The following is a 23,184-nucleotide window of genomic DNA, read 5'->3' on the forward strand; positions in this document are numbered from 1 at the left end:
TTTCGTTTAGGTAATTATGAATATATTTTCAGAAATAAAGTGTAAGTGTTCTAGCGAGTATCATCATCTAATTTCGGCTACAAGAGTGACTGTTATCATAATTTATAGTTTTTTAGCAAGCTGATAAAAGTATTGAAATACATAGATACAACGTTAATAGCACAATTTTTAGGCTACTCTCGTAGCAGACATAAAAACGAGTCGCATTTATATTTCATCAATTTATTTCTTTATATGACAGTTTTTCTACCCTGCCAAAATTGTATTAAGATTGGAAATTTAGTAAAATTGCATTTTATAAAATGCTTTTTAGAAGATTCTACAATAATTGTTATGAATTTTACGTTTTTCTATATCTAAAGCGTATTGTGTTCCCAAATAAAATCATTGGAGCGAAAAGTGAACATTTAATATGACAAATTAATAGTGACAAGAATATAGTGTAAAATCTCCTTTCACACAAAATCAACCAACCATTATTAATTTAAATATGACAGATCGAAAAGCTTAACAAACACTTGATTATTAATTCAGCGTGAAATTGAAAATCAAATTTGATTTATACATTGTACTTGACAAACTCAGTGAATTGTCCTGAAAATTTAACTTGTAAGCTTAACAACTGCATACCGACGACAGTCACTCCAACAACATATGCATTAAAATTTGAAGCGTGCGAAAAACCGGTCGCAGCAAGCGTGTAAGATTATGTAAATTTATTTCCAAGTTTCAAAATTACTTAGCGGATAAAACGCACAAATAACTTTACCGAGCCAGCCCGGTAGTGTCTACATTCAGAAAATTCATAGAAAAGTTTAATATCTTATAGTTTTATGTATTAGAATTTTGAGGGTATCTTTTTTAGTTTATCTACTTTAGTTATAGTCCAGCAATTCAAACAGTTATATTTTTTCTATTTCAATATCTGTTCCACAATTATTGGCGTACAATGCATATTCATACTTATCATATTAGATTTTAATGAATTATTTCTGGTAGATGCAGTTACTTTACTCATAAAATATGATTATACTTGAAAATCTGAAAACGATATGTACACATGAAATTCGCACTTGCTGAAATATTTAGGATCTTGACCCTTCGTGATTTTTTTCAAGGATACTCTCAGATTACTGCGAAACTTAATACTGATTACGGTTCTTTTTTGAAAAATTTAAAGAATATTATTCATCAGTTTAATTTAATAATAATAATATTTTTTTCAATTTTTATGAATATGGTCCCGAACGTTTAAAAATAGTAGTAGATTAGGTAGCTTGCTAATACAGTTACACATGATAATGTAGAGAGAAGTGACGTTCAAGTCGTTAAATTTTGTTGATTTATATATATTATATTTTATTATATGTGTAGATTAAGACTATTTATTTTAAAATTTTCTGTCCAACACGAAACTCTACGTTTTATTTTATTTTGGAACACTCAACATCTAATAATTTTTAACCAAATATTAAATTCAAGCAACATCGTTTCTAGTTACAACTCAAATTATTTTCATTTTACACATTTATGTATAGAAGTACAATTTTAATTTTGGTTGATTTTATTTTTAGCAGGTATCAAAACTTTTATTTTCAATACTTATAAATAGATTTTATAAATATCGTCATATGTATTTACAAATTATTAGATACTTGCATTCAGATATTGAATATGAGTGAAGATAATATGAGAGCGTTTACAATGAACTGTACAGCAGTTTCAAACGAAAATTTATTTTATTAGAAAAAAAACATACGTTTGCAATTTAACGATTACGATTATCTAACGCAAATAATCTCAGATTATGGTCTCCAGTTGATAAATTTTCATTTTGTTACTTTATCATCCATAAATTATTATAAATTTTCACTTTTTTTAGATTAAACTAATCATACATAGTTCCAATGCTGTTTCTGACATTATTCTTGATTTAAGTTCCTTTTAAATAAGTAAAATTTAACATCATACCATTTGAACTGTCAATTTTTGTTCATTTTATTTTTTCAACATACATTCGATATACTTTTTCAATCATAAAAAGGAAAATTTTACGAATAGTCAATATTAACGTTATATTTGTTGAATTTGATATTTATAACAACGGTCATTTTCCATCTTTCATAACGGCTATTGTGAAAGACGGGAAATTCAAATATGTAAATCTTTTTTTAAAACTTAAAATTTTTATGAAATCAACACCACGCATAAACATTAGAAAACTTAAAAAGTAAGGTTTTTTTATAGATATTGAATAATAATTAAATACGAATAAGAGTTTGTTATACAAGCAGCTTAACTATTGTTGTTTCGTTGTAGAAAAATAAAAGTCTCCAATTACGAGACACAAAAATAGGGGTTATTGCTTCTATTTCAAAGTTACTCGTTTCGCATTGCGTCTTCGCTTTTTAATGAGAAATAATCAGAACTTGCAAAATTGTTATTTTTGGAGACCTTGTTAATGGGATCGATGATCATTTGTAATAGGAAGTGAACGCAATTGGCACTCATCGAAAGATTTTTTTGAAATTGCTAATACATAATAAAATTTTTACCCCGTGCATCATTTTTTCTGGAAATTCAGATTAGCACACTGTTTGAATTTTCAATTCAAAAGCGTGTTGGTGTGCTTTACACCTGTATATACTTTTTTCATTATTTCTTGATCAATTTTATAATTCATTATTTTTATTATCAACATTATTATTTTACGTGTATTATTTTCCTTGCGTTTAACTATGCTTTACATCGATCATTGCGCGAGAAAGCAAGAGCGCATTTTTTTCAAGTACCATGACTACTCTAGGTCATCTATGCATAACAAATAGTGCCTTGTGTATACTGTAGAGCTTTTTTCAGACTGGGGCGAATGCTGTCATTTATCATATAATACAAAATGTATTCTTGGCATTTGCGATTAATAATTAAATGTTGTATAAGTATAACAATTGTCTGTAGATATGAATCTCATTTTAATATTTCTAGTGCCATTTGATTTGAATATATTTTTGTATATGAAAAATAATGCAATCGCGATCTTTAGTACAATATTAAAAAAATATCTGGTCTTGCATAAAAAAACGTACGTAAAAATTTGACATGAAACATTTTGATGATCTAATAAATTCAGAACGCGTATCAAATCACTTTTAAAAATACATGTCAGTTGAGTATTTATTTACTAATTAGAAAACTAAAAATTGACATTGAATATTTTTTACAACTAAAAAAAATTTGCTTTATATCAATTTCTCATTGATAGCCACTTAAAAGGACACGTCATTTACAAGTTACTGTCAAGCGTATTATTTCGTTCACTATGAATCAGTTAAAACTTGTACAATATTAAACTGCTTTTATTACATGAAAATAGCCCTAAGGCAGTAAAAAAATTCATATTTCATTCAACTGTGCAATTTGTTTCATCATCTTTTGTTTTAAATGAATTTTTTCAATATAATTAAAAACATACGTAGGCGGTTGTATTTTGTTTCACAATACCAGTTATACATTCGAGTTTTGGTTGTGTATCTTATTTCTTGAATTTGAATCTTTGTTAAGATTATTTATTCTATTGTAAGCCATTTTTGTACGACTTTTGAGTGTCGATAATCAATAATTGGTCATTTTTCTTTGGTGTATAGACTAGAATCAATTTAATCGCGACAAAATGATACTTTGTTAAAATTTAAGAGGATACAAACACCAAGCTAAGAACGAAAGCTTTCGAATTTTGAGATCTCTGCTGCAACATTATTCTAAGAAGCTACGAAAATGTCTAGAAAACAACAAAATGAAGGCATCCATGTAGCTTTTTGGAAAAATATTCAGTATAGAGATCTCTGAATAACGTATTCAATATTTTTACGTTTGTTACGGCTTTGGTATCCCCTTAATAATGACTTGAATTTTTTTTGTTATGGGTCTTGTTTATATCTTTCATAATTAATAAGGAAAATATCGATTGCTTATTTATAGTTTTGGCTGAGCAAAGAAAAAGCAACGAAGAAAGACAAATCGACGAATATTAGACTTCATTTGAAACAAAAATATTTCACAGCTTTCATCATTAAGAATAATGCAAAATACACAGTAAAATATATAGTTTATAACAGCGAATCACTCCAAAAATGTGCTTATTATCATATAGGTGCCAGCTAAAAATGGTAATTCTACTATCAAAGACACCATTTTCGCTCGCTCTCTAAGAATATATAAAAAAACAACAAACCACACTTCATGACGACAATCGACGGAAAACTCGTATATTCTTATACATTAATTACGAGGGCGACGTTCAACTCATGATTTGATATTTATTGATTTGAGAGGAGTTTGGAGAGATGTTTTCAAAGTTAATCGTAGTTAAAATTATATGTTGTCTAATTTCTATTGATTTGTAGCCATTAACCGCACGCTCGTAAAATTATTGTTGAGATCAAAAGTTTAAAATTAGATTGGCATATAATTTGAACTACGCAGAAGACCTCCTAAGTCAATGTCCTCTTGAAATCGTGCTTAGCTCCTCCGGTATGTAAATAACGAGGAAAGTGACGTCGCCCGCGACTGCCACTATGACTTCCAAGCACGAAATTTTCTAATGGATATTTTTTTTAACTGCATCGCCGCATTCATCAGATCGGACTCGCGGATTTCTTCGCCATCCGAATGCACCTCTCTCCTTCTGTTGGCCATCATGAATCGATTTCTGTTTCTAACCGTCGGATCCGAGAGCGCCTCACCGACGGGTAGTTTTGCTTGGCTCGAGCCAGGCAGAGAAACCGATCGACCCACGGAAAATCCTTTGCTCAATCTATTGAGAGTAGCCGGTAGCAAGTGCTTTTTCGGCATTACCGGCTCTCTTTCCTTCATGACGAATCTGCCGAGAGTCTTCCAAAATGCCTGGGTCGTGTATACGTTCTCCTCGTCTCCAAGGACTCGTCGCTGTCGGTTGCCACTGCCCCAGACGTTCGTACCTCCTCCCCACTCGAGCTCCTCCATCAGAACGAATTTCTTCGGGTCCTCCATGCGACGGGCCTTGACGAGGGCCTGAGCCACGACGTCCTGGGAGGCACTGGTGACCGGCAGCCGGAGTATGGTGTAGGGTATCTGGGGCGACACGTTGTACACGCAGACGAGGAAGGTGTCGGCCTCGGCCCAAATGTGCGACGACTGCTCGCTGCCCGAGCCGTTCTCGCTGAGCTTCGAGCGACAGGTCGCCGTGCTCCTGATCGAGGAGAGCCAGGCCCTGCTGCTCGGATCGTGTCCGACTCGCTTCATGAGGAAACGGCCTTGACCCTTCCACTGGCCTTGAGCTTGCAACGGGTGCTCCGATGGATCGAGAACCCTTTGGGTCGGCAGATCTTCCCGCTCGCGCTTCTCCCAGCCTTGCTGCACCTCTTCAACCAGTATGAACTCGTTCAAACGGTCCTCCGATATGTTGGCTTTTTGCAGCGCCTGCAGCATCACGTCTTTGGTGGTGCTCTCCTGAGTGACCTTGAGAATGGTGTAAGTCTCCTCCGGCAGGACGTGGTAGACCATCAGGAAGAACATGCGGCGCTTGAGGGTGACGCCGCCGAGGCCCGGGTCCACGGCCGTCAGCTTCTCCGCCTCCTTGCTGGACGAGGCCCGTTTCGACGTCTCTTTGTGATCGCGGCAATAGGTGTTGTAGTCGAGGCTCTCCTCCTCCATTCGCGAGTAAATGAAGAGCGTCGACAGCGCCAGCGATTTGTTCTTCATCGAGCGCAAGCGCACGTGTCGATAACCGGGTCGCAAGCATTTCAGCGGCAAGACTCTCTGAGCTATGGGATGGTGCGAGTTCGCGTCCATGATGGCGAAACGCAAAAATGCAAGATCCTTGAACATGACTTGAAAGCAGAATTTTTCGTTCCATATTGGATTGAGAGCGTTGCCTTGGATGGCTTTGGTCTTGTGCTTCGCGCAGTCCACTTGTATACCGACCAATTCCACCTCTACGTAGGTACTGGCCAGCACATTGGTCGGATTCACGTACTGTCCGGAAACTATGGATAGCGCTAAATGAGCCGAGTGCAAACCGTCGAATTCCTTAACCCATGGATTAAAACGTCTGAAAATTTGCGAGATGAACATTTGAAACACTGCGAAATAGCATAGAGACTCGAATTGTTTGATAATATAAATAGGCGCACAAACCTGTACATCATGTGCGTTCTGTCCCACATGACCGACGGCTTCCGCACGTAGCCGCATTGGCCATTCTGCTCGAACATGGCCGCATTCAAATGTAGAGCAGCATCGTCCGTTTGGTAATTCAGCGCAACCATTTGTATACCGAACGCCCAGAATATCACCGGATTGAAATTCGACGAGTCTATTCTCATTCCAGCCGGGTAGGTTCTTATTAATTGAGTTTCCGCGTGAGCGAGCACATTCGTCGGTTGTTTTCTGCAGATCTTTTTCGCCGCGTTTTCATTGAGCGAGGACGTTTGGAAACAAGCCGGCATTCCTCGTTGAGACCTGCCGTTATGAAGAAAAACGAATTTTCAGTCGTAGATGAAAAACGATGCACAAGGATAAAGGCAAATTGAAAAGGATCAAATTGAAAAAGCATACCTGAAGGGGTTTTCCACGGTGCTGCTGCCGCTGGCCACGGAGGTCGACGTCGATAGACTCTGAGGCGAGCCCGAGGACGAGCAGGTCATGCCGCCGGTGCCGATGCCCGCTATGCTGTGGCGCTGCACCTGACCCGTGTGCGCCGGATGCCTCGGCTTGGCGCCGCTCGCCGGCTGCGCAGTGTTCAGACCGCGGAATTTGATCGCTTGCAAATAAATCACCAGGTCCGAGAGCTCTTTGGCTATTTGGCTGCTCTGCTTTAGTGCTTTATCGTCGACTGCGCACGTATCGCCGCCGCCTCGCGCACGGGCGTGCTGCTGATTGCTTGACATTTGGTAACGCTCGTAACTGGAGATCGAATTATCTGCAATATTTACACCATTCAAACATAAGTATGTCTACTTCGTGTGACTCCTCCCATTACTCGTCCATTATATTTTTCAAACCAAATTATGTAAATTTTTTTCAACGAAATCAATAATCGCGAATTTATACCTTTGAACTATATGTTTGTATTAAGCTCATTTATACTTTGCTTTGCAAAAAATCGCATTTGATAGAAAATAAATAAATAAATAAATAAATAATGCAAATAAAATTAATACGCTCACCGTCGATATTGTCATCCTCGTAATCGTCATCCTCGTCATCTTCGTCCTCGCTGTAGTACTCGGGAACCGAGGTGCTGCTTATCTCGGTGCGCATTTGTTTCATCGACGACGCCCGCTCGGATATTGGAATTTTGCCTCGATGCGCCATGGAGAGAGGTGGCACCGGCACGATCGGCCCCGTCGGATCGACGACGAGCTTTTTGTTCTTTATGAGAATGCGATAGCGCAGCTGCGACGGTGACGGCAGTTGCGGATCGTCAAAATCCGAATCCGTGAGAAATTTCGACACGAGTTTATCGCCAAACACCGACTGCAACGGGACGATAAAAAAATTGTATTTCGTGCCATTCCTATATTATTATGTTTGCTGCAATTTCTACGTATATGAGCTTTACCTGAAATATCTGCGCCATCCTCGCCTGCTGAGCCAGCGAGCAGTGATTCTCGATCGAAAGTATCACGGGGTAGGGCGAGCTGACAAAAGCGCTTCTGTCGATCGCTTCGACGACCGAGCGAAAAGGGATTTTCGTGGTAAAAGTGTGTCCGTGATAGATCAGAGGGGAGCCATCGTCGCCGTCGTAACAGTCCAACTCGACGCAGCGGCAGCCAGTCAACAAAACCTGCGCAGAAATCCCGTTAACGACGATCTTGGGATATAGATTATTCGCAATGTTCTTTTTTCCTCTTTTGCCAGTGCAGATTCGATGTATTTCAACGGGTTTCGTACTTCGTTTTATTTCAAGCTAAACATGCATCCCACGCTCCGGTTGACTTTCGTAGCAATTGAAATGATCAATATACGAAGTAATTTAAGATGGAAAATTAACATTCTCAAGAGTAACGAATGAATTCGTAAGAAGGTCGAAGTAATGAAGAGATGCTTACATTCGACAGCTATGCTAGCTATCGGCGCAAAGGAAGTTTTGAATACCAAAGCGGAAGTATCTATAGCGCTTACAAAGCCAACGGATCTTTGCGCTGCATTCAGGTGCAGCGCTGCGGGATCGATGTAATACATGCGCTATATAGCCCCGAAACCACGAGCACCGGAAAATCAGCGCTCAAAGCTACATATATACAGATATTTGCCTCGCTACCTCTCCTCTGTATATATCCAACTTGGCTGGCCTTTCCCGAAGCGCCGAGTTTTTCCTTAGATCAATATATATACAGCTGCTATGCTGTGTTGGAGAGGCGAACGGCGCCTGCGACCGAGGCATTTGCATCGACATCGACGCTCATAAAGTTGCCTACAGGTAGGAGGCGGCAGCGCAGCTCGAGAGCCATACCATCTCTCTTTGTAGCCACGAGCAAGTGTACTGCCGTAGTAGTACGTATAGGTTTCGCGCGCGCGCAATATTCGAAATTTATACAAGAAGCGTGCAATTTCGAACTGAAGCGCGGTCATTGTGCTGCGCTGCACGTAGCCCGGTGGTGTACATATAAACTGGCCGTATAGACCTGGCTGCGACACACGTACCTGAGAATAGAGCTGAACCGAGGACTCGCCCTTGAGCTGGTGGCCGGTCAGATAAGTATTGTGCGAGCTGGCGATGTAGTAGTGCGACATGGGCTGCTGCATCTCCGTCTCGTCCGGCAGAGCGTACTCGTTGGCGAAGGCGTAATTGTCCTTGTCCATCATGTAGCGAGCGAAGCCCTCGAACGACAAACACCACTGGGTGCGCAATGATGGATCGGGCTCGTGTCTCTGAACAAATGACAAGCAGCGCGACATTTTTACTTCTTTTTCTCCTCCTCTCTACGTATTATTATTCGAGCCTACTTCTGCTATGTATACGCCGAGGCTATACATCTTGTAATGCAAAACCAGAGAAACAAATGTGCCGAGGCACTGTGTTGGCAAGGCGAGGGCTTGAGAAAAAAACTGTGTACCGGAGCTTTCTTTTACGCGCGCCCGAGAGAGAGAGAGAGAGAGAGAGAGGAGTACGCGACTACAAGTGGCAAAGTGCCCACGGCGAGGTGAAACAAAAAGACTTAGCATACATACACTCACGTGCGCGCTCCAAAGTACGAATTTACATCAACATTCGCGAACTCGTTCACAGCAGCCTGTGCCTATATGTATACTCGTTTGGATCCCAAAGTTCACAAGTTCGAGCCTGCGCCACGTTTATATGCATTCCAGTTTTTCGCGAAAAAGCTTTAGAGCTTGTGGCTTTTATTCGAATGTAACGCCGGTATTATGTACAGCGCGCTCTCGTGTACCAACAACTCTTTTATATATGTATAGAAAAATTCAAGGTTTTTTCTGATATATTTTCCTCCTTATAATCTTTTTTTCTTCCTACTCGGATAAATAAGTTTCACGTTTACTCGACTTGTTAAGAACGGCGAATTAACTGGCATGTAAATAATGCAGCGAGAAAAAAAAAGTCGAGATCAAAGAGCCCGATATATATTATTTTTAAACGAGTAGAAAAAAGTAGCTGGCGCATGAGCTTTTTTTAGGAAGCGATCCGGATGATGGTAATATTTTACAATGGATTTCCATCGATAGACGAAAAAAAAAGAGAAAAAATTTGGATGAATAAAAAAAGTCGAATTGCTCACGAGCTAATTTAAAACTCATTGCAAGCGAGAGGATCACTTAACCTACTTCTTTTACTCGCGACGGTAAAATAATTTTTTAATAGATTGCTATTTTTGTTGAATAAGAACGTTCGTAAGGGTGTTAGCAATTTATATTTATTAACGCGAGTTGCACAATTTTGAAAAAAAATCTCTCGCATATATTTGCATTTCATGTCTAAATTGCGCAGGGAGAAATTCATTACGCATAACTGATGTCTGCATCATAAATTTCTATCAAGCTCGATCGATAACGCGAAAAGTATCATCAAGTAAACGGATAAAAGTATTATGCACGCGATAAAAAATATCGTAAATAAATGAAGATAAAAGTCGAGCAATGTTTGACGAAAAAAAAAGGAGACAGTCGCAGTAACAGCAGTAGCACCGCATCGCGAGATAAGAAAACGAACGAACGATGAAAGATAAGGGCAAAAAAGTGAAAAAAATAAGAGAAAAAAGATACTGCATGCGGGCGTACGACGACGCTGCGGCCGCTGCTGCTGCTGCTACTGCTGCCGCGGAGCGCGTGGCGGTAATAATAGAATACGCGAGATTTCACGATTTATTTTCATTTCCACGTTCTTTAGCCCCTCTCCCTCGGTCGGGAAGGAGCCTGACCTCGATTAAGCTTAAAAGCGGCTCTTGCTACTTACTGCGTCTCTCGTGCATTGCAACTTGTTTGTGTATACGTATACGTGAACTCTCCTTTCTCTCTCTCTCTCTCTCTCTCTCTCTCTCTCTCTCTCTCTCTCTGTATATCTATATACATTTATTGGTTCGCGAAAGAGGAGCAAAACTTGGCATTATAGATCGAGGCTCGATTGTCTGAGATAATGGCAGAAAAGGGAAAATTGTCACTATGTATCGCACAACTCTCGCCCCCTCGCAGGCTATACAGCTCTTAATTCTCATAAATACTTAAACTTCTTAGCGAAAGTTGAGAAGTTGAGAAGTCGATAATATGTTCTCTCGTTCGGCGAGTACATTTAATTTTTAAAATTTTCGCCGTGGATTAAGTGGAGTTACGCGAGTGCACACGCGCTCCGAGCTCCCAAGTAACCTTTCGGTAAGCTACTTGGAAAATTCTACGTCTCCCTTTCATTTTCCACTGCCAGCTAAAATTAAATTTTACATTTCACTTGCGGATTAACAAGATACATTAGCGGTTTAAAATCCTATCCTATATGTCCCGGGCCGTATAAATACAGTAAGTGGGGGCGGCATATTATACTTGCCTTGATGAGAGCTTTTATTTGATCGTCGGTGAGCTTTTCTTGCTGACGTGACTCGAGAAATTTCGTGAAAGTGGCGAGCGTTATCACCTGGGATTTCGAGGTATCAACGCCCGAGCAATTATTTACGATGCTGGAGTTGGCGATGGCGTCGAATATCTGCTTTTTGTGAAAATTGCTGTCGCTTCCGTACTCGTGACAGTCAATGGAGTTGTTACGGGTTAATAGACCTGTTGACAATTGCCCACGTATTCATGTTATTGAATATATAACATATCACGAATTTTTTTGCGTACGGCCGTTCGCAAGCGAATACCGACATTATATCGATCGATATTTCACTCTGAAAATATTCCATTGAACTGGTATTTACGCATTCAAATTCGTGGCGAAAAAACTTGCATGCGTCAGGCGCTGATCTATCAAAATTATTTAGCAAACTTATCCAAGCATCGATGGATATTTTCAAGAAACACGTACATGCACTTTGAGTAATCCATCGAACGTCATGTCGACTCGCTGGGAAAAATCTCTAAGAAGGTAAAAAGTGCAATTTTTCTTACCGATTCGTTGTGGTGTTGCGTCACTGGCCTGCCTCAGCATCGACGGCCTGAGGCTGTTGAATCCGCGCAGCGATCCGTCGCTCTGGCTTCGGCACGTGATGGCCAGCTGGCCGAACAGCTCTCGCAGATCTTTGCGCGCGCGAAGACTGAAGGAGCGAAACAGGGCGACGAACTCGACGAAATTCAGCTGGGTCTCGTACATGATGGAGGTCGCTCGCGCCTTCACCGGCCAGGGCGCGTCGATGCCACCGCCGCCGGACAGGCTGCCGAATGCGCCGCCGCTGCCACTACTGTTTGGGCCATTTTTATCTTTGTCCCTCGTGAGGCATAATAGGCTGAAAAGTGAAAAATAACATCTGTCACGGTGATGTTATTGCGGGGGGATCGAATTAATTTGCAGTTCAGTTTTGTGCGTCACAAAAAAAAAAAGAAAAACTAAAATCCAAAGTCCAAACTCGAAAATATGAAAACCTTTGAGAGGTACGTAAAGGTAGAGTAAAGGAATATCCACGTGTCAATGTGACAATTTCTAATATAGATTACAAAGGCGAATGTGTAAGCAACGCTCACGAGCCGATAGAAAGGGTATACGTCGAGAAAAGCCGTCGAACCGAGAGCTGCACGCGCGCACACACACACAAGCGTATAGAGGGTTACGTAGGTGCGACGAATATATCATGTACGTACCTTTGAAGGCTCGCGTATGGTAAACTGACAACTCGATCGGAGCCCGGTGGACTTCGTGGGGCGGCGCCCCGCTGCAGGTACTCCTTCGCAGTGCTGCGAGGCGAGGCTGGCATGATTTTCGTCAAAGACTCCCTGCTGCCTTGAATATTGTGACGCGGATGCGCCAATACGCTATCCGACGAAGTGGCGTCGTATTGCTTAAAGCTCAAGTCCTGCAATAAGCCAGTTGAATACCTTTAATTATACGTCTTGCGCGTATTATTGATTAGTCGATCGATTAATAGAACCTCGGTGCGACGAGGTAGCGACGTTACTCGAAACTCCTAATGTCAGATATATCAAGTTGCTGACAATCAGCTATCGCGAGCCATTGATTTTTCTCTTTCCCAAAAAAAAACATAATTATGTTGGATCTTGCGAAACAGCGAAACTTTGCTGGCACGAGTACTAACGATGTAAACATAGTTCAAGTCGGCACGGGCTACTCGGAACTTGTCTACACGCAGATCACAGTCGAAGAAGCGTATTTAAATATATACAGCGGAGTGCAGCTGCGATCTCGTCGCCCGAAACTTGCTCCTAAAGAGCAACTTCGAGCGGCGTCGAGTCGCAAAGAACTTATGAAATTGCAAATAGCGCATGTCGCATCGGGCCAATCGGTAAACAACACGGCGATACAATCCGAGGGATTAACTAGGACAGGGAAGCGCAAGTTGGACCAGCCGGTACTGGCGCGGCTCGACTCGACGCAATCTGCCAGCGCCAAGTTTGCTCGCCCTTACCTTGGTCAGCGCATGAATATTCGTGATGGATTTGGTCTTTTTGCTCTTGGCGTTGCGTTTGCGTATGGCCGCTGCGGCGCTGCCGGTGGGCGACAGGGTGCTCACGCTCTCGGTTGCCGACCAGTCCCGACCCCCGAACTCCCTGATGGCGTCGGCCGTCATGGGCTCGCTGCAGTTGTCCTCGTAAAACAGGTGCAGGTACTTTTCTTTGAGCCAGCGCGAGCGTCGATCGGTCAGTTGCTGCTGACGCTTCAGGCCTCGGAGTATCCAGCAGAGACCCATGTACCAGATTCTGCGATTGGGGAAAATTTGCAAGTTCGATCGATTATGCGACACAAAGCGGAGAACAAAGACATGCATATTTTTGAGTAATGTACACGTTACTTACTTGCTGAGGGCCGGAGGACAGAAGAGGAAAATGAGGCGATTCTCGGAGAGATTGGCTCCGAACATGAGGCCGATGCACGAGTCGGAGCCGGGTAGTCCGTACCTCTTGCAGATGGCTCGCAGCTCTTGATCACGGTCGCGATCGCAGCAGCCGATCATGACCTCCTTCACGCAGGACATGTCGATGTAGCCGTCCTCGAGGCCGACCGAGGCGCAGTCCTGCGTCTGGGGCGCGTAGCGCTGAGTCAAGTACTCGGACACGTAGTCCTCGGCGTTGACGTACAGGTTGAAGTCGATGACCTGACTCGGCTGCTGGACACCCGTGCTGGTGGTCACCATGGTGTTGCTCGCCGGATTGGTCTTGAGGGCGCTCCAGCTCGTCTTGTCCCAGTAGAAGGTGCCGCAGGCTCGGTCGATGCGCGCGTACACCAGGGCGGTGCGGGAGTTGGTGCCGTCGCACTCCCAGTGCACCATCGTCGTGCCGTGGTGCAGCAGCTGCAGCAGGTGCAGGTCCATGCCGCTGTTCGGGGCCGCCACGGGGAACAGGGAGACGCCATGGTCGTGCTTGAGGGCGCCTACGGGCCGATACGAGTCGAGATCCAGATGGTAGTCGTTCTCGTCGCACTCCTCGGCCACGTAGGTCGGCTCGAGGGTCGTCGTGTGAACGCTGAGGGTCCGATGCAGCGAGCCGGTCGCCGCGTCTCGTCCCCGGGCGTGGCGGTGCTCGTGGAAGCTCTGCACCTGTTTTACAATTGTGACAAATTGATACTCGATTCGAGGGCCGAATGGGCGAATCGTGTACTCGGAGCCGCAAAGAAAAATGTATACCTTATTGAGAACGGCATTGGCTTCCTCGTTCTCGCAGAATTTGTGCCTGGGCGAAGGCGGTGGCGGCGGCTCCGCGTGGCTCTCGCTGCGGTCGAAGAGCCGACGTCGCTGCTCGGCGCTCGAGAGACGCGACGGCGGCGGCGGTGATCTCGGTTGGGTGTAGTGGTAAATCGGAGCCTCGCTGCCGCCGATATCCCCGAAGCCCGAGGACGACGCTACCGACGACGAAATAGACTCGGCCGACTGCTCTCGCGTTGCGGCTGACGAAGGCACGTTGTCGAGGGTCTTGTGGCCCTCTCTGCCGCTAGGGCGTAGTGTTGCAGTCTCTTTTTCTCTGCTCTCGGAAGATTGCTGAAAGTGCAACGCGCTTAATGAGTATTCTCTACCGGTAAAGTACGACATGATTTTCATGAGCTCGAGCTTCGACTTGGAGCTTCGTGGTAAAACAACTTTGAAAGCTACGCCCACATTGCGAAATGTAGATAAGTCACGTTGTTTCAAATGGGAGAAAAAAAAAGATCTTTTTCACAAAATCCGCTGCAGAAAATATCATTCACTGTGCTCGTGAATATTTGAAGCACGATATCTGCAGCAATCGTAATAAATACACTAGGTAAGTACATGGTCCAGTATATAAAAAGGTAAATGTTTCTCTTCAAGCAGATAAGTACCCTCTCGAGGAAAAAAGTAGGCGTTAAAAAATAGGATCAAAGACACAATCCGCACTTGGAGACAAGTCCTAGTTGATATCTGACAACAAGAGCAAGTAGTTTCCGCCGGCCTACAACCGTTTATGCTGCTGGAGGCCGATAGAAACCCCTCACCTTATTGTCTCAATGTACTTCTTTTGTTGTTCTTCTCTTCTTTTCGACCTATAACTGGATGTACTTTTTTCATTATTTCCTTTGACTATTGTATAATTTTTTTCGCGAGAATCATTAAATTTAACTTACTTCCAGATTTCTTGGAAAATTAAAAAAAAATAACGTTCAAAGCCTCGAATATTATACTTTACTTGTACTCTCTTTTACTTCAAAAACAAGTCGATGTAATGCTTCTACTTCATTTGTACCATTACCGAAGTTAATGTTACGACCTTTGATACAGAAGATAATTTTGATCTTCGATTATTGATTTAGAAATTTCTTTGAGCAAAGGTAAGCATAGGTTTATTAAGATATCAAGTGCAGCTTTTTACAAAGTTCGAGTACTCTCAACGTAATTAAAAGAGCAGAAGTGTTTCATCTTTCTAAGATTTCGCAACTGCTACTGCAACTCTTGGCAAAAGGCTGATACTTGAGAGATGAGATCATCTTGGAGCTTTTCCGAACGTTATAAGAGTAATCAATACGAAATACAGATATTCCATCCAACTTCAATCGCATTACCTCAGACATTTCTGTAAAAGATATTTAGCTAGCTCCGAGCGCGCTATAATTTGCATTGATAAATGTAAAGAATACGATTTTTATCTCGACTGCAGATCTTGCGTAATGGCGTGTGCGATCATTCGACTTTGATTCATTACGTATTCCGGAAAAAAAGCTAACGAAAACTCGAACAGATTTTCTACACGTAGAAAAACGAATAAGAGTTTGAAATCGAGACTTCACTGTACAATAACGGCTGGAAGAATGAGTGTAGAATATATATCGATATAAAGAGAGAAGAATTTGGTGAGCAGTGCGTAAACGGCTATCCGACAGGCTGACGTTGCGCAAGTGGAGCTACAGCACGTCTTTCTCTCTCTCTCTCTCTTTCACTCTCACGTGCGCGCTTAGATTTTATCGCGTACGCTTGGTAGTCTGCCAAATCGTCCGTGTAACGCAAGCTTCTTCTTTCCACATGACGACCACTGATGTTATATAGACGTTTTCCAACGGATATAAGAACTTCAATGGATCGATCATTTTTTTTTCGATTATTACTAGTACTGCTTTCTCATCCAACCAAAGATAATCATCTACGAGATACTTCATAAATTATTTTCCACAAAAAATTGGGTCATAAGAGGAATTTTAAATCGAATCAATTGCACTTGTGAACATAAATACTGTGTGTCCGGTATTAGATGTAGCTTATGAACAAGCATTATTTACTTGTTTTTACGTGAGTAACCTTCAGTAAACTGATACCCACTTGTTTTCTTATAATTTTCTTCATCTCTAATTTCGCATTAACTCATAACGTCGAAATTCTAAGATATCTTACATAATCAACTTCTCACACGGATTGAATCTAATTTTTAAAAATCAAATATCGTTTCGATTTTCGAATAAACTCACCTTCGAGGAATGAGAGATGACTTCTCGGAGCTCTCGCAGGAATGCTCCAAAGAAGGGCACCACGGGGCATTCTGGCATTGACAGGGCTCGTTCAAGGGCAACATCGTATTCGGAAGACAGAAGAGCGGAAGAGAGAAAGTCTAATACTGGTACATTACCTTCGTTCACAGACGTCCAGAAACCTTTCAATTTTTGTGATCTGAAATATAATAGCAAATCGGCTCACATTAGTAAAAAATCTTTATTTTACTTTTATATAAAATATTAATGATTCATTATTGGAGATGTCTTTTTCGGAAAAAATAAAGAGTGTGAGAGAAGTGTAATTAATGTAAAAATTAACTTTAATAATTTTTTGTACAATAACACATTCATCACGAAAAAGCACTGTTAAACGGATTGTAAATCGTTCAGGACACGAATTTTTTGTAAATTTCAAGCCTCTTTCGAATCAGTTCCACAGTAAAATCCAGAAAATGGCGTCAAAAAAGTTGCAGCTTTTTAATCAAAAGAAAATTACTCCGGTTTCATCGTTCAACAAAACAACGTGCCCAGAGTACGCAGGCTTGCGCAAGCATTTATGTTTGAATTATTCCTTTCTACAACGTACGAAGCTTGTCGTGTATATTTACCCACATCATATGATATAGATATTGCTCAAGCTCTCGTAAGAGTTTACACAGGTATAGAATAAACTGCAGTTTAATATCACGAGCGTAAGAAACGGAGGGTAGGGTGGGTAGGGCTTGAGGGAAACGCGCACGAGACGATCTTGCGCGAAACCCGAGTGAAATTTGGCTCGCACCGACGTATCCTTTCGCTTAATAAACGTATACATTTGAGGATGCTTCACGGTGAAATTTGCGTAGTACAGCGCAGCTCTCTATGCCCTCGAGTAAGTCTATAGATGTTTAAGGGACTGCAATGTGCATACTTGCGGACAAATGTCCCGCGCTGCTTACGTATAAAGTAGATTGTCAAAGCGTTTAACAAATAAAATGCTAGCGCTGATGGAATATGACATAGTTGTGTAGTGAAGATGTCGACTTCTATTATTACATGTATGTTATTAAGAACAGCGTTTCGTTTTGAAATTCGCTTAGGTATTCTACCAGGAACTTAATCGAAACAAGCACCATGTGGTATATAGACTAAAAACTAATAAATTTGATAATACCAAATTACAGCAACTAGTCAGAATTATCAATACAATATTTTTTCCAACAAATCATTTTTCCGAATTTTACTTTTGTTTATTTATAACTCGCTTAAACCTATAAGTTTATCATTTTATTTTTTACAATAATTTTTACGTTTTAATTCATACGTTTATACTTTTTCTTTGATAACTCCGATTAAACGTGAAACTATGAAAAATATTTCTCGCAATTGAAGTGTTGAAGAAATTTAGCTGTTATAACTGAGGAGGTTCTATTCCAATAATTGAGGAGAAATAATTCATTTATTCAGAAGAGTCAATTCTAATAACTCGATCATTTGATCGAGTTATCAGTCTCTTGTCAGCAGTAGCAGCAGTTATCATGCGAATCTATAATAAAGCAGGAAGATATCGTTTGAAGTGACAAACAAGCAAATTTAATTCTTTAAGCAAATTTAAATATTTTGAACCTTGAAGTAGGTTTTTGCAAATTAATATCGTTGTTAATAATACATACCGCGTAATTAGGTTTATTTCTAAGTATAACCATTAACGATATTTTAAAGGTTAATTTAAAATGATTCATGAAAAGTATTGAAATTTAATTCAAAACAGTGCACAAAAGCTGTTTATATAAAGAGTAGATTTATCAAAATAGATCTGTGAACATGCGCGGAGCAGCATGCGCCAAAGCGAGGCGACTAAAACTTAGCAATATTTTTCACAAGAACTTTTATCTACTTGAATTTATTCTCAAACGATTATACTATAGATCATTTACAAAAACAATTTCAGGTGCGCCGTAAATTTTCTTATTTTTTCATGTACTATTACTTATATTCGTGAATTAAGTTTAGCATTCAATTATTCATCGAATGTGTATTTTTTTTTTATAGAAATGAGGTAGTTCCTATAAAACATCATCTTCGAGTAAACGAGTCCCGATCCATTTAATGAAAATACGTTGGTAAGCTACGACTTATAAAACTTTTACGTTCGTTATATAACGAGCACGTACTTTATCATATCATATATGAAAAATAAAAGTATAATCCATCCTGCAGTGTCACACGTAAAAGCTTTCGCGTAAATAAATTTTATCTTCGGGGTATGGGTGGTTTATTATAACAATCAATTAAGTAATATGCATATAAACGTGTTAAAATGTGCCTCACGACTCGATATATATAATAAAAGCTCATGCATCGTATTTGAGACAAAAACTTTAGAGAGTTGCAGGCGTTGGGTGAAGCAAAAGGAACTGAGGCCATAGGGGCTGCTGCTTCTGCTCCGTGAATATATGAAAACGTGCGCATATACTCGTTTAATTTAGGTATATGTGCTGCTGCTTCACTGTGTAAATAAATTCAGCCAGCAGCCAAAGAACACAAAACAGCAATATGAACCATGATCTAATAATGTTGCCAACCATTTTCCACTTGCCCTTTTTTCAGCGTGAAATTTTTATTAAACATTTTCCGTTAAGCCGTTATTGCATTTTCAGTGTTTCTCTATTTAAATTTTTTATAAGTTCATTTACATATTTCCGTGCATTCATGCGCTTACGAGGCTTGACATGAGAAAAAACAGGGGGAATAAATAAGAGTCTGGAATTGCAGCTTTGAATAGTAGTATGACTGTCAACAAAAATCCATAGCACCTTTTGGATGTTCAGGAGTGGATATGAAAAAGACATTTTTCAAAATGAAAATGGAAATATCAGTCGAGAAATTTAAATAATGTAAAAAAGTAAAAGGAACTTTTTTTGTAGAGGCATATAATTTTTCGAGTTTGTGATATGCAGCTAACTCTCATAGATCTTTCTCAATATATTGCAGCCAATTAAAGAGTATCGAAGTAATTGAGAAATAATATAAAAATGTAGGTTTGATTTGTTACACAAGTTACATTATTAATATTTTTGTTACAAATTATTTTGACTTCGTAAATAAGTATTGTTTGTCCTTGTTGCAGCTCGATTTTTGGTCTGATTATACATCTAAATACCCAGTTGCAGTGGACCGAGCCCAAGCTACCTGCTCGCCAGGAAGCACCCGCTACGTCCACAATGATTATCACCATACCCCAACTCACTCTCAATCTCAAACACTGCGAGATCACCCAAAACCTTAGCATTCAGTCGGTGAAATAGATGTTGATGATCTATACGACGATCTTATGCAACCAGTATAGGCTTTATTCAAGTTATCACACACCTAGATATCGGACGTGAATAAACCAGCACAGCAATCTAGATGCAGGAAGGTATGCCTAGGAGCAGATCCTCGCAAGGGAAGCGCCCTCCGTCTGGTTGGATTCGCCAGATAGCGCACGGCTGACAAGCTCATGTCAAGAGGAGATGAATGACAACTAATCTAGGTCTATAAATTCTACTTACCAAAACATTGTAATGTTCCTTGTCACAAGCAGGATAATGAAAAAGACTATCATTAAACCTGGTGATTGCAAAATTATGTTCGTAGCGTCCTAGACTCGATGCTTCTTTACGATGCCCCTATTTGGTATGACGCTAGAGAAATGACAAGTCCCATGGACTAACTCTACAAAGGGTCCGTGAACTCACTGACTCAACTCGCATATCTCCATGAAGTAGTACACTACCGCTTTATAAACGACTGACTGGCTACAAATGCTTTAGGTAATAATACAAACGACTCTTACCCCACTTGTTCTCCTGCAGTGAAGGATGATGAACATGTCACCTTTTAGTGTTTATGATTTACGGAGAATCAGAGGAATTCTACACCTTTTTTTGGAGGCCCTCAGGTGGGTTTACGCTTGTTGCTGAACCCAACTGGCAATCAGTATCCTTCACCCAATTAGTTACGACACGATTGATAGTCGAAGAGAGTACTAGACGAAGGTGATCAGATGCGATTAGAATAAGGCGTGTAGATAAGAACAACAGCCAAGAAGAACATATATTCCCAGCTTCTCGCCGCGAGAGAACAAGTATAGTGGCAGAAGAGGATATCGATTTTAGTCGGTATTAGTAGAGAGGTACATGTCCAGTCCACGCAACAACGGTACACTGTACTTGAGTCCGACATATCAATGTGATTCACTCATTTCACAAGTTAAATCTGTAAATGGATTAACTTCCCTGCGCGAGAAAAAAAATCTACACAAACATACACGTATACAAGTAGAATAACAAAAAAAGGAATAAGTAAATTTCATTAGAGAACTAGCACGCAGCAGCGTCAGAAGCTTTGTAAAAGCACTTTATTTAGATATGCTCACGTTTACTCTTACTTACGATCGCATATTTTGCAATGCGAAACTCGTAAGTTTTGAATTTGCAGGATCTTCATTTTGAATATCAGATCTAATCTAATTGATGATAACATGATTAAAAAATATCAAATTTTAGGGGATGATGAACGAGGAAAAAAATGTTTGAGAAATCTTTTCCGATTATTACTGTTATAGTTATTTAGCATCAATTGGGTTTTCCCACAGAAAATACTTGGTTTCTAATTAGGTTAGCCTCCGGTCTTATATAATGTTTTATATTTTTTATATAAGAAGTGAGAGTTTATGACATCTCGTAACAAATTGATTTATACTTTTCATCCTAGTCCCTTTTTAACGACTTTTATTTTATTACTTTTGCCAACTGTGTCGCAAAGAGTTTTATTTATATGATTTTCTTGCTAGTAATATTTCTGTCAATTGTGTATACCAGAGCTTTTTTCTTTAGCTTGTTTGGTGAACATTTCGAACAAACATATAAAAAATGCAACTTGGCGGTTTAATTGAATTTTACGAATTCCACAATTGCAATTTAACCGTAAGAATAAAATATATTCGATAAATGTGAAGTGCGTAAATTAGGCAGTGGCTGCACTTCCTTCTAATATAAAAGACCTGAGATGCGATAAGAAAAACTCGAGGTACATTGGAAGTACATGGTTGGTCGAGTTGATTGTACTACGATTTAAAATCGAGTTGTTTTCCGCAAACGGCGTTTTTACCTTCCTGCATTTCCCCGACCCCATATACAGCTGTTTTATTTTACCTCCCTTTTTGCTTGGTTAGTGTAAAGGTCAGTCCTCTATATGGCGTGGTAACGACTTACTCGAGCTATGAAACAGAATCCTGTAGCTTTCGCGCGGCTGTGCAACGTTTTTTCCTCTCCCTCTCTCTTTACATTCTTTTGCTGTTGTTGCAGTGGCAGCTGCAACAGCAGCCACCTCTCAGTGTCTCAATCCAAGCTCGATTTTTTCTCTCTCCTTTACCCAGCGCTATTTTTTCTCTCCTTCAATTCCGCGCGTCTCTGCTTTTCTTTTTTCTTATCTATCTCGTCTCTTGCTCTTTCCACCGTTAAGTCCTTTTGTGTCTCTCTGTTACTTTATCTCATTACCACGTTTTTTTTCTTCTTCACTTCTACGTCGCCTGTTCCTTTTTCACTCTCGGCACCACTCAAGTGAGTGCCATTTTTATCCCTTAATAAATAATAATATCTGACCTGATCCTGTGAGAAAAATTCCTGTCGGAAATGTATCGGTCTAATGGCGTCCACGTTGGTAGATTAAATATTTGGGCTCTCTTACATACAAGTTCATGGCAGTTCAGCTAAACCTAGAGTTGCTTATTTCAGTTTCAAATTGAAAATACAGTATACCCTTCCTAGTACGCATTTTAAGAAAAATTCCTCTCATACGGGTACTCGATACTCCTGAGGTGTTGAATTACGGAGCATCAATTTAATTCGTGTTACAGCGGTCAAGAAATATACTCTCAAAATTAAGTAAAAAAAAGTAGTACAATAATTTTACTTTTCACAATAAAAGAATATTTTATTCATTATTTAAAATTATTCAATTTCCTCTTATTATGCCTTCTTTTCTTTTTTTATTAAGATGTGTTCTTATGTTCTCGTTATAATAACATAATAATTTGTAAATATTAAGTAGATAACAAGTAAGTAATAAGTAAATAAAAACTCGTAAAATATGTTTGTAATATTTAAAATAAATTTTTAATTGTCAAATGTAAATTTTAGCTGCGCTAACTCTAATCTTTGTTTATAACAACAGAAATCTATTTTGTTAGCTCAACAAAAAAGTTTAGGGTCCCGAACTTATATTCATTTTGTATCTACCTAATTGAATGTTGGAATCACAAATGCGGTTTCAGACAGCTTAAAATATTTTAAAATATTTAACCATTACACCACTAGATGGCGAGTACCCCTTTATCTGCAAAACTGCAAGTGACAAAATGAAAATATTTGTATAAGTCCTAGCACATAATTTAAGAAAAATGGTTATCAGAATTGCTTTTAAATTTGAAATTTAAATTGTGCAAGCTATAGAATCAATATTGAATGTTTAATTTTGACGAACATACTATTTTATTATTCAAAAAATATTTTTTTAATCTAATGTTGGTATCATCAATTGCATGACTTGAACTCAAAGCAATATTTCATTTCCAC

General features: G+C 39.9%; 1 protein-coding gene across 7 annotated transcripts in view; it reads right to left on the bottom strand.

Moving 5' to 3' along the window:
* Positions 1–1,572: 1,572 nt before the first annotated feature.
* Positions 1,573–23,184, bottom strand: part of LOC106653891 (1-phosphatidylinositol 4,5-bisphosphate phosphodiesterase epsilon-1-like) — a 99,499-nt gene continuing 77,887 nt past the window's right edge. For all 7 annotated transcript variants that reach the window (XM_023462625.1, XM_014373532.2, XM_014373533.2 and 4 more), the window contains 13 exons: positions 16,562–16,760; positions 14,277–14,627; positions 13,450–14,189; positions 13,062–13,353; positions 12,280–12,491; positions 11,593–11,927; positions 11,033–11,259; positions 8,686–8,913; positions 7,601–7,825; positions 7,206–7,515; positions 6,595–6,958; positions 6,175–6,498; positions 1,573–6,088 (listed from right to left, as the gene is read on the bottom strand). In XM_023462625.1, the coding sequence (XP_023318393.1) occupies positions 4,573–6,088; positions 6,175–6,498; positions 6,595–6,958; positions 7,206–7,515; positions 7,601–7,825; positions 8,686–8,913; positions 11,033–11,259; positions 11,593–11,927; positions 12,280–12,491; positions 13,062–13,353; positions 13,450–14,189; positions 14,277–14,627; positions 16,562–16,760 (5,323 nt within the window). In that variant the 3' untranslated portion in view covers positions 1,573–4,572. The remainder of the gene's footprint in view (positions 6,089–6,174; positions 6,499–6,594; positions 6,959–7,205; positions 7,516–7,600; positions 7,826–8,685; positions 8,914–11,032; positions 11,260–11,592; positions 11,928–12,279; positions 12,492–13,061; positions 13,354–13,449; positions 14,190–14,276; positions 14,628–16,561; positions 16,761–23,184) is intronic.

The sequence above is a fragment of the Trichogramma pretiosum genome, unplaced genomic scaffold, assembly GCF_000599845.2.
Source record: "Trichogramma pretiosum strain Unisexual culture from Peru unplaced genomic scaffold, Tpre_2.0 scaffold11, whole genome shotgun sequence".
NCBI lineage: Eukaryota > Metazoa > Arthropoda > Insecta > Hymenoptera > Trichogrammatidae > Trichogramma > Trichogramma pretiosum.